The 15,328-nt window shown below is 56.8% G+C and overlaps 1 protein-coding gene across 4 annotated transcripts in view; it reads left to right on the top strand.

Annotated features, from left to right (window-relative positions):
* The first annotated feature begins 379 nt into the window (after positions 1–379).
* Positions 380–15,328, top strand: part of SRRM4 (serine/arginine repetitive matrix 4) — a 48,004-nt gene continuing 33,055 nt past the window's right edge. For 3 of the 4 annotated variants that reach the window (XM_027714113.2, XM_039384144.1, XM_039384143.1), the window contains exon 1: positions 380–612. In XM_027714113.2, coding sequence (XP_027569914.1) covers positions 482–612 — 131 coding nt within the window. In that variant the 5' untranslated portion in view covers positions 380–481. The remainder of the gene's footprint in view (positions 613–15,328) is intronic. The other variant, XM_027714114.2, reaches the window with a different exon arrangement.

The following is a 15,328-nucleotide window of genomic DNA, read 5'->3' on the forward strand; positions in this document are numbered from 1 at the left end:
AAAGTGCAGGGGTGGCCGCCATCCAGCAGCGAGCTGGAAGTGTCTCCTGTGCTGGGGAACGTAATGATGGGATGACACAAGGACAGTCCCGGGGTCTGTGCGGGGGTGGGAGCCCCCCAGAGCCACCTGGTCGGGGCGAGCAGCGAGGCGGCCCGTGGTGCGGCGGGGAGCGAGCCCCTCGGGAGCGGGGCCGCGGGTCCCCCGAGCCGCCCCCTCCCCTCCCCGGGCCGGGCTCGGCGCGGCCGCTCCGGGCGCAGCTGCGGCGGGGGCGGTGCCGGGGAGGGGACGGCGGCGGGTCCGGCCCCTCTGCCCGCCCCGCCGGCACAAAACGGGAGGCGAGGGCGGCTGGGGCCGCACTTCCCGCAGCGGGCCGGGCTGCGGGCCGAGCCGAGCGGGGCCGGGCCGGCGGCGCGGGGGATGTAGCGCTCAGCACCGCGGACAGCGGCGGGGCCGGCCCGCGGTGCCGGGGGGCCCGGGGGCCATGGCCGGCGTGCAGCAGGGCGAGAAGCAGCTCTTCGAGAAGTTCTGGCGAGGCACCTTTAAAGCCGTGGCCATGCCGCGGCCCGAGAGCATCATCGTGGCCAGTATCACCGCCCGCAAGCCGCTGCCCAGGTAAGGGATGCGGGGGCACGGGAGGGGGGGCTCTGGGGGACCCCGGGACCCGCTCGACCCCCAGCCCCCTCCACAACATCAGGAGGGTTCTGAATGTCTCCCTACCGAGCCAGCTAGTGGCTGGAAGACCCGGGGGATCCTCTCCATGCCCGGGGCAAGGGGATGCTGGCTGGCTGAGCCCCCTCCCCAGGCAGGTGCTGTGCTCTGGAGCAGGGCAGGTTTGGGAAACTTTGGTGGTGCTTGGAGTCTAGGAGCTGACTGCTACACACCAAGGGGAGCACAGTGAGGGTATGGAAAGTTCTAGCTGGGCTATGGAGGGAGGACAGTGGTGGGGGGCATCAGCCAGAAAGTGTGGCCAGCTCCATCCCTGACGAGCAAAGCCCTGGGGTGTATGTCCTGCTGGTCGTCATGTCTCTGTGTCACTACTCCTTCATCAGGGAAGGTGAAGCCTGGGATGGGGAACAGCCCCTCTTCAGCTGGACCCTGCCTTGTCACGGAGGGGAGACTGATACACCCCAGGGATGTGCAGCCCAAGGAGCCTTGTCACTGCCATGGACTGGGGCAGCTCTGGGGCTGGTGTCCCCCTGGTCCCACAGCCAAGCAGCCTTGGCTTTGCACATCTGGTGCCTGCCCTGTCCTCCTGCTCCGGGGAGGCCAGTGCCCCTCATGTTTGCTAGAGGCTGAGCAAACCCATGAAACAAGGCAGGAGGACTGCAGGTACCCTCTGAGCCGCTCTGCTGGGCTGTCACACGGGCAAGGGTCCGTGTGGCTTCCTCACAAGCATGCACAATCTAATTTAAACCAGCTTTATTTTGCTGACTGTCTCAATATTGGTTAAAAATACCCTCTTTGCACTGCTTTTATAAGGAAAGGAGGCTTTTGCTTGTTCTCTTCTCTCTTTGGTCTGTTTTTAACACTGCTGGCTGCTGTTCACCTGGTGTGGGCAACAACCCAAAGTTCCGTGGAGGTGATGGGTCTGTAGAGGAGAGGGGCTTGGTCTGCAGTGGGCTGGGTATCGGGGGCTCAGCCTGTACTAGGGAATAAAGAGCTCATGGGGAGAGCGCTGTTTCGGATGCTTCCCGTGCCAGTGGAGGCTGAGAGCAACAATAGGGATGGGGGTCACTTCTGCCCCTGCAGCCCAGCTGCCGAGCATGAATTTTTTCAGTCTCTCTGATTTCCATTAACCTGGGTAGGAAAATGGGAAAGGCATGGCTTAAGCTTCCGAAGGAGAAGAGCAAATCTTGTTTACACAGGCAGCGTTTGCAGGGCTTCAGCCTTTGTGAGGGAGAGGAACCACGGTGTCGTTCTCCATCCCTTGCATCGGCTACGGTCGGCACCCAAAGGGGTTGTTGGCAGGCTGGGTGCTGGCTCACACACACACACACACACACTCCTGCCTGAAGGTGCCTAAATGAGCCGTGCTGCTTAAATATCTTGCAGTTGGAGGTGAAATACGGCAACAAATCAGGGTATTGGGGAAAATATAGCCAGCCTGGTGCCAGGAATGATGCCCGGCTCTAAACGGCAGTTCAGATTGCACGGACATCCCGGTGGGGCTGAGCACCGCAGCTCGGGGTGTTTGCAGCTCCATTAAAAAGTTCCCAAACGCGTGTACCTCTCTGTTCTGCTGGCAGTGCCGGCTCCGGCAGGAAGGGAACTGTCCATGCAGCGGCCAGGAGCTCTCGGCACGCGATAAAACGGACCCGCCAGCTCAGCTTTGCTGTGGTTTACACCTCAGCACTGTCAGGCCCTGCACGACGGGGTCCCCAAGCCGGGGTGTGCCCCACACAGCTGGTCACGGTGCTGCCAGGTCCCCGTGTCAGTGGAGCCCGGCGCCTTTTGTCTCCTCGCAGTGTGTGCCGCGGGCCGGGGCCGTTCCCTGCGGTGTGGCCGTCTGTGCCGCTGCCATCGCCACACGTGTCCAGCGGGGTCAGCCCGGCGGGGCTCTCCCCGGGACCTACGGGGCACGTGCTGCGCTCACCCCTGTCCCCAGGCACACAGGGGCTCTGCTGCTCGGGGGGCTGACACCAAGGGCTGTGGGGACAGGGAGACTGCCGTTCCCAGCTCCTCTCATCAGGGCTGTTGGCTCGGCTCACATCCCACAGGGCTCTGCTAGGAGCCCGAGGCTGCTGTCTGGGCAGGTTCACATCTCCAGGGGCTTTGCAGCAGGTCCCCATCGGGGTACACAGTGATGTCCCCAAGCTGGCACTAGGCTCGTAGTCCAGCAATATCCAGAGCCAGGCTCCTGCTCCCCATTCGTGGTGAGAGCAGCCCCATGGCTTGCAGCAGATCCTTTCGTAGTGGCCTCTGTGCCCAGCTCCACTCTGGGTTTGTTTTTCCTGAAGGTTTCGCTGCGCCACTGCTCGGATCGGCCTTTCTTCCCTGACTATACTCCCGGCTAATTTAAGAGCAAATGACTGCGGTGCCAGCAAGCAGAGCGCACCAGAGAGGAGATGGGGAGACCAGTTAGCCAAATGAAAAATTAAGATGACCATCTGGATTCCTGTTTTCTCCCACACTTGACAGCTGGTCCCCTGAAAACACCCTGCCCTGGATGCGGCCCCGCGCTTCCCGCAGTGGTGATGTTGGCATGGTTTCTAGGCCAGGGCTGCCCGTCTCCTCATCAGTTTTACTGTCTGAGCCTGAGCCCTCATGGAGTGCCAAGGGGCTCAGCTGCTGCATGGGGGTCTTGCCAGGAATCCCCCCAGTGGGCAGAGCCCAAAGCCATCCCTGCTGGGTGCCCTGGGCTAAGGGCTCAGTCCTGCATCCTTGAGGGGCAGCGGTGGTGTTCCCAGGACAGAAGGTGATTTTTTTCCCCTCTTTCCAGCTGGCTTTGCCCTTGCCCCATCCCTCAGCACCACCTTCCTGCTGGTTCTGGAGATAAAGCTTCTTCCATTGAAATTCCCCTCTAGGAGCTTTGAGGGGTTAAAGCTCTGCTAAACCCACAGTTCATCCTGGAACAATAGAGTACATTAATATCATCCCTCCTCATCCTGCTGGGGCTGGGGTGGGGCATGAAATCCGGCCCCCAACACAGCTTTGTGCCCAGAGCAGGGCTCTGCCAAAGTAAATGGATTATTGACCAGTTTGCAGAGTGAAAGGAAAAAATGAGGTGCTGGGGAAAGGGGCTTTTCCAATTAACCTTTTCCCACACAGGGTCTGGCAAGGCTTCGCTGTGCAGGAGGGGGTGAGGGACTGGGTGGTGTGGGGAGGCTGTGCAGGGCTGGGGCTGACCCCACACTTGCCTTTGCAGGGGATTGCTCCAGCATATGCAAAATCCCAGTGTGGGATTTGAGGGGTTTGTGTGCCCAGCGTGCTGGGGAGAGATGGGGTGAGGGACAGGGACCACCTACGCTGCCCTGAGCCCCTCTTGCTGAGCCAGGGTGCCCTCACTCCCTCTCATTGCTCCATAAGGATGGGGCTTTGGCTCTTGTGAACCTGAAAATGCTTTTTAAATCTCCTGCAATAAGGTGGCTCTGCCCAGGCTTTGGGGATGGGTGTCACCGCCATGCTCTAACCCCATCCCCAGGATCCCCTTTCCTCCCTCTTGGCTGAGCTTTTGACTGCATCTCTTCCCTGGCCATGACCTCTGCCACAGCGCAGCAGCTGCGAGCTCCATCCCACTCAGCAGCCTGACTTCTCCCAGCGCTGCTGCATATTCCAGCAGTGCCTGTGCCAGGAACCTGAGGACAGCCAGGTGGGAGATGCCTCAGGGTATCCTTGGGACCCAGAGGTGATGGCAGTCTGGGGGCTTGCGGGATTCTTTTGGGGGTGTTTGCCTTCCCTGCTCCCACTCCACCAGCCATGGTAGTGTGGTACGAGCTGTCCTGTCCCCCAAAACTCATCCAAAATCCACTTTGAGGGCAGTGCTGGAGCTGGAGGCGATGAGTGCTGGTGTTTGTTCCTGGGGCAGCCAGTGACGGGTGAGCTCTGGCAGTGCTGGGGGAAAGGAGGCTCCTGCCTCCCTCCCTGCCAGATGGTCTAAGTGGGTCACACCAGGGCAGTGCAGGGGATTTGTGCTTTAACCCTTAATCCCCCGGGATGCACCGGGCACAGAGGGGGAGGGAGGGATGTGTTGCTGAAGTGGGATTAAGCCCAGTTTCACCGCCTGGTTTGCCATTGAAGGTGATCTCAGAGACAGGTCTGGGTGCTGCTGCTGCTGCAAACCTGCTGGGACAAGGGTGATGTGTCCTCCCTGGCTGCACTGGGACGGGGTGGGAGCAGTCATGGCACTGCAGTGCCAGGGGACACAGTACCCCATCGAGGGCAGAAGGCATCTGCCATCCCCGTGTGGCCTTTGCAGTGACTTTTGGCCATCCCAACCTCTGGCTTCCCAGCCACCTTCCGGTGGCCCCGATCCCCAGCTCGTCCCCAGCGGGTTGGCAGCCCCTGGGTATCGATGCGGGGTGTGCTGCTGGGGAGGAAGCCCCGCTGGCAGCCCTGCTGTGCGGATGGTCCCCCACTCCCGCTAATCCTCCCCCTTGTTGGTCGGGCATCTGTTCCGCGGGAAGAGGCGGCGGCGGTGCCGGCCGCGCCAGCCGCCTGGCTGCCATCTGCTCCCTCCGCTCCCAACGAGCCCGAGTGCTAATGAGCCCGTGGCCCCGGCCCAAGAGGGGGGAGAGGCGCTTGAAAAGAAAAGCGGAGGGGGAGAAGAAAAGCCCCTTCCTTGGAGGGGCTGTCAAAAGGGAGGCTTTTGTCTGCCCCTGCCCTCCGGCTCCAGCTGGACGGCGATGGGAGCGGGGAGAGCTAATTAGGCAGCTCGGGAGCTGCTGGGAGGCTACGGGCAGCTGAGTGAGGGGAAGAGCAGGGGATGCCCGCAGGATTCCCTCCCTGCTGCTCGCAGAGCCTTCATCCTCCTCCTCCTTCCCCCGGCCCTGTCCATCTGCCTCTCCACTGGACTGGTGCTTGGCACCGTGTCCCTACTGGCCTCCCTGGTGGGGTGAGGGACACCTCTGTCCCACCTCTGTATGAGGGACAAGGGGATGGAGGTTCCTGCCAGGGCTGGGTGGGATGCAGTGAGTGCCAGGCAGCACAGCCAGGCTCAGCACTAATGGATACCTTAGCCAGGTGTGCTGTGCTCCAGTGTGGGAAGGTGTACAAGCACCTAAGGATTCAGGGAAAAGGCCACTGGAAGCCCCTGTAAGAACCCCAAGCTCATGGATGGGGCTTTCTTAGTGCTACTGGGGTACCCCCAGAAGTGCTGCCTCTCCCCACCATACCCCTGCTGTGACCACGTGGGGCTTTGTTGCCTTCAACTAAAAGCTCCCCAAAGTGGACGTGAGGCTGAGAGTTGTCCCCAGACCAGCACTGCAGGGACTGGCAACCAAAGGGGCAGTGGGAAATGTAGTGGTTTTGGTGACAGGTCATTTCTGACATGTAAAAGTCCATTTGAGAGCTCTGGTGAGCTCTGCTCCGGGGCTCCAGGTTCCATGGGCACAACCTGGCCCAGCTGCTGAGAGTGAAGGTCCACAGCACCTGGTGGGGAAACACGGGGTGAGGCTCTCCCTGGATCTGGGACTTGCTGCTGCCCCATCTCTGGGGAGAGGGGAGTCTGGGGCCTGCAGTGCCTGTGCTGTGCCAGGGGAAGCACCGTATCTGATCTCTTCAGATGAGGGATGAAATCAGGTGGAAGGAAGCAAAAGGGGGGGAAACTCCACTGGCTGGCTGGAGGATCATTTTGTAGAAATATTTGATTCCATCCTTGAGCAAAGCCACTGCAGACACTGCCCTGGCTGCCAGGCAGCCCCTCGTCTGCAGATGCCAGGGGTGTGGGTTTGTGAGTGCAGCACTGGGGGGGTCTGGCACTTTGGGGAGCTGTGCTGGCCGTGGGGTCTCCCGCCTGGCCCAGCACCATCCCAGCACTTGAGTGAGGCTGTTTCATGGATGTACCAAAGTGTGGAGAAACAGGGCAGAATGTGGCAGTTTAGGGTCTTGCAGGGCTGAGATCTTTCCCTGCCTGGCTCAGGGAGAGCTGGCAGATGCCCCCTTAGCAACACTGCATCCAGCCAGCCCCCATTCCTCCTTGTCTCCCATCCCTGGAGAGGCCGGAGAGCAGGACACTTGAACCCTGCACACGTGTTCACACCCCTCCCACGGCATCCAACTAATGAATATTTAGGGCTGTGGGCCCCTAAATAATAAATAGCAGTGATGACCTTGATGACAGGGATTGCTAAGAAGCCTCTGCCCAGCGCTGGGTCCTGTGGCTGCTCTTGTCTCCTTGCTGTCACCGTCCTGCCCCCACCACCCAGGGCAGCCTGTCCTGCTGTGGCTTGTCCCCAGAAAGGGCCTGTGCAGACCCCACTCTGTGTGTGGGGGGTTCCCCACTCTCCCTTTGGGTCCCTGGGCTTGGGAGATTTCTCCTTCCAGCAGGTCATGGCTGGAGCTGAGCACGTCTCCGCTCAGCCCCATTCCAACCCCTTCCCACATCTCCATGTCTGGCAGCTGCACCTTTCTATACGCTCATTTTTCTATAAGATGAACTTATCAAATGCAAACCCTGCATCACAGAAATGAAATCATTTCGTGCATGACCACCCTTTCCTTTTCTCTCTCTTTTTTTTTTTTCCTTCTTTTCTCCCTGTGGGCACTGAAACCTCTTCATCCCTGCAAAGCCTGACCCAGGCCAGCAAATCCCACCTGTTTTGGCTGCAGGGGGTGCCAGGGATTTGCCACAGCCCCATGTCTGGTGTGAGCCCCTGGGAGCTCTTTGCTGTTAGGAGAGTGTGGGTCTGCTGAGACCCACAGTTCTTCCCTGCCCCATGGAGACCCACAGACTGCTCCCATCCCCTTGGTCCTTCTAGGGCCCCAATCCCTGGCGGTGCCATCAGCTGGAAAACAGGGCTGTGTTCGATGCCTGGATCAGAGCCCTTTGGCATTCCCAGCAAAGGGCAGGGAGAAAAGCCAAATCCCAGGAGCCAGTTTGCCTTTGCAGCCTCGCTTAGTGATTTTATAGGTGTGGGCAAAGGCACAGAGGTCGTGGTGCCTGAAATCTGGCAGGAGCAGTGGATCCCAATGGCACAGCATCCCTACCAGGCCTTTGGTGTGGTGCAGATCTGGCACGTGCCAGGGGGATGGACCAACGCTGCTGGCAGTGCCCATGTCTTGCTGCCACCATCACCTGGCAAAGGCCACAGAACCCTCTGCGGGACACCGGGTGCTGCAAAACTGGTTTCTCTGTCAGCCACTCGAGCCGAAAGCGCTGACAAACACTGGGAGTTTAAAAATAGCAGGTTTTTTTGCACGCGGCGGGAACACTTTCCCTGCCAGCGCAGCGGGGACTGCAGGAAGGGCTTATAAAAAATAATACAAGCAAGGAAAAAAAACTCTATTAAAAACTGTACTGGTGTTTCAGGCAGGCTGAAATGAGTCCCCGGTCTGGAGGCAGCTCCACCAATGACCCGTTTAACACCTCATGTTTAATTTATGTCTTGGGGACATAGGGAAGAAGAAGCAGCTGCTGCCCTGCCCCAGACATCTTATTCACCCCTGAGGGGGTGCCTGGGTGGGCAGAGGGGACACTGTGGGAAGGGCCTGCTGCCTGTGGGGCTGCTCTGCTCTCTCCTCCCTGGGGCAGGGGAGGCTGTGACGTGCTGGTATGGGCTGCAAGAGCCTTTGTGCTGCTGGGCCCCAGGCCTGGGGTGAGGTGCCCACCTTGCATGCAGGTGGCTGAAAATGCTCTGAGACCCACAGGCAGTGACAAAAAAATGGGTTTTGTCTGCCGATAACATCAAATTCCAGCAGCGCATCATCCTGCTGGAACTTGATGGGACTTTGGCAATGGGTTGGTTGTAGTGAATTTATCTCTGAGCCTGTGTGTGTTGGAGGGTGACTAGAACAGAGTGGGGTAGGAGGCTGGGATTTTAGCTATATTACTGTCAGGATGAAGAATTAGCCACTGCCCAGCAAGAGAAATATTTTTGCATTAAGAGAGATTTCACAGTTAAAGAGCTCCTGCTGCATTAATCTGTGGGTCAGCTGGAGCTGCCGTACAACCCCCCCTGCCCACCAAAGCTGTGCAAGTGTAACACCAATCTATAATAGCATGTAAATATATCATAGCTTATTCTCCACGGCTCCATTGGCTGCAGCCAGAGAAGCATTCCTGCTCTACCAGAGTGGGCCTGGACATGGCTGTGGCATAGTGGGGGTGGGAGGCAGTTTGGGATTTGGACAGATCTACCCCTGAGGCTGGTGTTTTAACTCGGCAAACCTATTGCCTACCAAATGTTTGCCCTCTTCAAGTCCCCCTGCTCTGATCAGAGCCCAGCCAGGTTTGTTACGATGGGAGAAACAAGACAAGTGGGGTCAGCACTGCTTCTTCCAAGGGATGAGGTTTTAAATCGCCAGAAAACTCCAAGATCAGGAACTTATACAAAAAAAAGCACCAAAGCGACAAAGGAGACCTGTGCCCACGTGTCGCCTGCCCTTCCTTGTGTGTTAGACAGGGTCTGTGGTTATCTGTCATCACCCACCCCATTCCTGCCTCTGTGTGCCCCATCCCTGCCTCTGTGTGCCCCATCCCTGCCTCTGTGTGCCCATCAGCCAGGCGTTGGCTGGGTTAAAGGGCGATGGTGCGGGGCCTCCGGAGCGGAGAGCCAGGTGGATAACACGTGCTGGGAGAGGGAGGTGCAGGGGGCTGGGTGGGCACCACCAGCGGAGGAGGAACAAAGAGAGCTGCTGGTTCATCCCTGTGAGGGGCATTTGCAGCCTGACCTGCTGGGGAGCCCTGGAGCCCATGGGCTGTTGGCCTGGCTGTGCCCTGTGTCTCCTAATGGAGGATGAGCTTGATCTCCTGGTGAGCTCCTCTGGCCATGTCCCTGGACCTTGGCAGCCTTGAGGGGTCACTGTGCGGGCTGAACTCTGCAGGACACATGACATGCTGGCTGCATCTCCCCCAGGATCCCAGGACACCCCTGAATGCAGGGACTCAGTTGCCTGTTCTGTCTGATTGCTGGAGAAGTTGTTGGCACAGTTTTGGATTAAGTCCTTGTGTTTTCCTGAACATTTCCCACATGTGGTTCAGGAGCCAGTGAAGGTGAAGGATGTCCTTTGTATCTTTTGGAGGGATTTTGGATCTTTTGAAGAGTCCAGGCTGGCAGATGCAGCTGTTTTGTGCTTCAGGCACGTGCCTGTCATGGGATGTGCTGGGGCTGTGTGGCTGTGCCTGGTGGCCAGGTCCCTGTCCCTGCCCTTGCTGTGAGTGTGGAGCATCCCAGCACCTGCAGGGACAGACCTAAAGGCACAACACTGGCAGCATGTGCCAGTGGCAGGTTTGGCTCCCACTGTTTTCTGCCTTGTGGCAGTAGTTACTACCCCATTGCCTTCAGAGCTTCCCATAAATGTTTTTTCCACCCACAGCCCCAGTTTCCTCATCCCCATCTCTCCAAGAGGACTGGGATGCTCAAGGGCTTTTGGCACAGGAGCTGTGCTGTGGGGATGGGTGGGTTAATTTTGTGGTGGAGGCTTGAGGGCCAAGAGCTGCCTGCCGGCTCTCTGGGCTTCAAATGCCACCCAAGGCACATCCATCCCTGATTAATGGAAACTGAAAAGCAGGATCCTGAGGACCCATGGCTCCCCTGCCCCCCTCCCTGCCTCCGGCTGCCACTGCCAACCCTGGCCCTGCACTGCTGCCAGGTTTGTCCTACATGGAGCAGGGGGTCTCACCCTGCCTTTCCATGGAGGAAAAGCAGGCAGTGGAGCCCACAGTCACAGCCTGAGCTGGTGCTGGGACACAGCCACTGCTCTGCTCCCCCCGCTCGCCCTCCCCACCACGTTGGTATTGATTTGACCTGAGCTCCCTTTAATGTGCTGTGATTTCTTTCAATTAGGCTTTGAGCGAGGTCTCTGCGACGTTCAATAGAGCTGGACCCGGCACAGAGCCTGGACCAGCACGGTCCAGAGGGAGATGCTTGCGGATGCTCCCCCATCCCTGACAAGAGCATCCAGCCATGTCATATTTCCCCCATGTCCCATGAGGATGATTCCACTGCTTAAAGGTTGTTCCTCGCCCCCTCTGCATCTCCTGGCTCTTTCCATTCACTGGACTGGTGGCTTTGCCACCCCAGACCATAGGACAGATTTCAGCATCGTTATCTGGTTCACCTTCCTAATTTAGATGAGCACTGGACCTGCATGGTCCCCCCTGCTCTGGGCAGGAGCAGCCCCTCCTGCCAGGTGGAGCTGAACCAACCCTGAGCACCCCTCATCTTCCCATCCCCTGCAAAGCTTTCCCCTTTCTCCTTGGTGGCTGTCATCTCCTGGGGGATGTGCTTAGCCAAGTCAGGGCTTGGTGTCACATTGTTTCTGGCAAACTAATGGGCAAAGTGCTTGTTTCCAGAGATTGTGTGGAGCAGAAATCCCTGCCCTTCATCTCCAGCTGCAATTACCGAAGCCAAGTCGATGCAGTTGATGGTAATAGGATGGTAACACTGTCTGAATTTGTATTTAATGCTGATTCCAAGGGTCTATAATCTTCATCAGCACCACATGACTTTTTATAGAACAGAAAAATGTGAGAGCGGTTAATGAGCTGTAATTCTGGAGAGCTTCTGCCTTGATTGGGACTAATTATTTTCTTTATAAAAATAATTAACCATCCACACAACCTATAGAGTGAAAGGCATGTGGCATTAATTAAACCATGCGGTATTTTCAATGCACCTTTATCTCCTGTTTCCCAGCACATCCCAAATAGACGGTCACACGCTGCAGAAAGCCGGGCTGGGCACAAGCTGGCATCATGCAAGGGCTTGTGCTGGGCATAAAGGACAGGTCCTGAGTGAGGGGGCTGCATCCAGATCCCACTTCTGCAGCTGCCTGGCCCTGCATGTACCATAAAACTCCTCATTTGGGTAGGAAAGGCTGTTCTGGGTAGAAAAAGGTGACAGTGCTCATGTGTGGGCTGTCTGTGCTGGGTGCAGAGGGGACACTGGGGGTGTCTCTGCTCTTTTGGCTGAAGAACAGCCAGTGGGACCCTGGGGGAGCACAGGGGTCTGTGGTGTGAGCTGTCACTCGATGTGGGGCATTGGGATATCCCAAAATTAAGGTGGTTGCTTTGCACAGGCCAAGCCCTTGTTCTCCAGCACTCTGAGATCCCGGGATGAGTCCCAGGCGAACGCGCCCCAGCGCGGGGTCTGTGCGTGCTTAGACACACACTTACATAATACATAATTGTTAACAAAACTAATTCCTCTATTTTCCTGGAGGTATTCCGAGAACTAATGAATATATTTGCATAATCTTGATTTTTGTTTATGAATAATTCTGGATTATCCAAATGTGAATAACACCGGGGCTTTGCCACTCTGGATTGCCTTTCAGCTGAGGATAGCAAAGCATTTTACAAATATTAGTTCAGCCTCACAAATCCCAGCAAGCAATAAAATTATTATTACACCCAATTAAAGATGGATAGGATGAAAACTGAAATGATCCTCTGCAGCCCTTCCTGGCAGGGTCTGCCACGGGGACCCACCTGCCTCTTCCAAACATTCCCCCTAGGAAACAGCAAGCCAAAAAATATCCCTTCCTTTCTTTTTTGGGATGATTTAAAACAATATTCACAGTCGCAGAGTGGTGTGGATGGTTGTGGACAAGACTTGGGAGCAGAGAAGGAGGTTTGTTTCAGGCTCTGACCCCCATAGAGCCCTGAGTGCTGCAGCACTGATCACTCCAACGACTGCCACGTGGCAGGGATGGCACAACCATACCAGCCCCTCCCTCCCTGAAGCAGAGCGGGAGCAGAAAGGTTTCTGTTTTCCCTCCCAGAAACTATCCTTAACTGAAAACCTCCTCACCAGTCCTTCCCGGGTAGGTGGCACAACCACTGAGGTGTTTGCAACAGGACCAGGGGGTGTTACAGGGAAGGAGGATTGGAGTCAAACCAAACCCTCCCATCTAAAGCAGCAATTTGTGAGTTTCCCAGCTCAGCTGACAGCAGTTGTGAGACAGGGAGGCAAAGAGCCCTTCTGGCCACAAAAAAACCCCAGTGTGGGTGTTAAATCCCACTTGCCACCTTCCTTCCTGGGCTGGGGACATTGCAGGCTCTTCTCTCAGCAGCAGAAATCCGTCGCTTAATTCCTTTCCACAGGAGCTAATTGCTGCCCACGCTTCCCCCCACGGGAACATCTGCTTCCTGCAGTGTCACTGAACCCTCCTGGCCCCGCGTGGCCCCGGCAGTGCAGCCCTGGGCACCGTGGGGGGATGGAAGTTCAGGAGATAAGCCCCAAATGGGAGGATTTCCAGGGACCCCTGCTGTGCCAGACCTTGCTCAGGTGATGCCACTGAACACCCATGCTGGGACACCCATTCAGATGCACCTGTGGGTCTGCCCTGGGGGGTCTGAGCATTTTTTAATGTTGGATTTATTTCAAGCTGAGCCCTTGGGATTGCTGTTCACTAGGTGACACCGTGACTGTGTCCCAGCACACATGGGACAGGACACATGGGACCCCCTGAGTGACTCAGTGGGTGGCTTATTAATGGCCTGCAGTGACCTGAGTGTCCCTGTCCCCAGCCTGGATGGATGTATGGATGGAGGGATGGGGTGGGCAGCAGTCAACCGGAGTCATTCCCAGGGCAGCTCCATAGGCGGGCAGCAGCTGCATAAACAGGTTGGTTTTTTTGGAATTATCTCAGTGTGTTTTGCCCTCTTCTTCCAGTGGTAATTCAAAAGAAGCAAGGAGGAGAAAGCTTTATGTGAGTGGCAAAGGCAGCATTTCTGCTCCAAGTGGATCTTCTCCAGCCGTCTTCTCCTTGCTGCTTCCAACGTGCCCTATTACTAATTCATTTTTAAAGTGATCTCTCAGCGCTCCCAGGAGCTCCTGGTAAATGTGTGCTCACAATTCCCTATTTGATTAAAATTTAACGAGCTGTTATTGGCAAATACACTATTTCACTGCTGTTTGCCATGCCAGATAGCAAGGGTTTTGGACAAAGGAGGGAATGGGTGCATCTGATGGTCCCTGGAACAGGGTCTGGCACTATGCAGCTCTTGGGTGTGAAGGTGCCCTCCAGCCTGACCACATCGCAGATAGTGCCAAAGTGCTTCTTTTCTAGGATGTCCTTCAGTTCATTTTTTTTTTAAACCCCTCCTAAAATGTTAAGCATCATCTTCTGGTGCTCCTCAGCTTCTGGCTCCCAGTGTTGTGTTGGGAAGTGCCCAACCACAGCCGCTGGGTTCCCTCCCTCTCAGCCCATGGTCCTGACCTTCATCCAGTTTGGTTTTGCCCTGCAGTGCTTGTAGGAGAGAGTTTATTTAGAAATTTGAGCTCAGATCCAAGCTCTGCAAGGGCTGCTTCAGGTTGCCCCCATGCCTGGCCATCAGCTCTCATCCCCTTCACCCAGGAGCAGTTGCCCCCATGGCTTTCTGAGGCTGCCTGGGGACAATGGCAGGGACAGAGTCTGGGAGTGCTGTTTGTGGCCTGCCAGGAGGAGAGTGGCCATGAGGCTATGGCAGGTTTTAGCATAAGCTCTCAGCCCCAGTCCCTCCTCACACCAGTTCCTCGGTCACTCAGGAGCCTGGAGTCCCCCAAAACATGGATCAGGGATGTGCAGGTTTGCTGTCCCATGGGGCAGCGTGGCGATGTCAGCACTTCTGTCTACATTTGCAGGCACCTGTGACAGCCAAGGCTCCTCCTTTCCTATTTCCTGAGTGAGGGTAAAACTGGCTCCTACACAGACATGGGAACCCGCAGGGTATTTGTCTAAGGAGGAGGATTTGAGGACAGGAAAGGCACAGGATTGTCCCCCTGAGAGCAAGCCTGGCCCGGCAGTGTGCAGGTGCTGACGGGCGGGAAGCTCCACAGGGACCTCCGAGCCGGCAGCGTGGGAGGCACAAGATGCCGGAGAAACCGTTCGAGATGGGGCAGCAGTCCAGGTTTCCTTTAGAAACGACGTGCCCATGTGCCATATTCCTCGGGTTTGTCTCTGCAGTTGCTGGCAGGCAGACAGCAGAGCCATCCTGGATTGCTGGCAGCGAGGAGAAGTGACTCCAAGCCCTGCAAGGTGACCAGGTGCTCAGGAAGGAAGTGGGACAGGGAAGGGGGGTCTTGGTGCCCCTGGGGACGAGGAGATCCAGCCGTGGGGAGCAGGGGGAGGCTGTGCTTGCCCTCGTGCCTGACCCTGCCTAAGAAGGATGGTCCATGGAGGCACTGCTTTCCCCTGTGGAGTTTTTCCCTCTGCCAGGGCCATCCATCCTGTGAGCCTCTGCCACTGCCAGCTGGTGCCCAGGACAGAGCCCTCCCCGTGGGCTGCAGCCTCACAGAATCCCCCAGAGCATCTGGCACCGATTCTGCACCGCTACGGGGGCCTCTTCCAGCAGGGAAGCTCCTCTGTTCTGATCTAACCACGCATAGTAAATCAACTGCTGGAAAATAAAGAGCCAAGCTGCTTTTTTGGCCCGGGATGTGCCAGGAGCAATTGTTAAACCTTTCTGGAGTCCCAGAAGGAAAAGGAGCCGCTGCCACATAGAGGCTTGCAGCAGGACACAGGGTTCCCAGGAGCAGGAGGGGGAGGTGAGTCACGACTGGCAAAAATTCGATGAAAAATGTATATTACAGAATTGTATTTCTCTTCTGTGTTTAAACTGCCTCATGAAAACCACGTGCTTTTCTGCAGCTGGTGCCTCTGCTGATGCACAGAAAAAAAAATAGCGGGGAGAAGATTAAAATTGAACTGGCTTGGAGTCTGTGTAATCAAGGAAAATATCTCGGTG

Source organism: Pipra filicauda, unplaced genomic scaffold (genome assembly GCF_003945595.2).
Source record: "Pipra filicauda isolate LSUMZ 115617 unplaced genomic scaffold, ASM394559v2 scaffold33_size4404698_pilon, whole genome shotgun sequence".
Taxonomy (NCBI): domain Eukaryota; kingdom Metazoa; phylum Chordata; class Aves; order Passeriformes; family Pipridae; genus Pipra; species Pipra filicauda.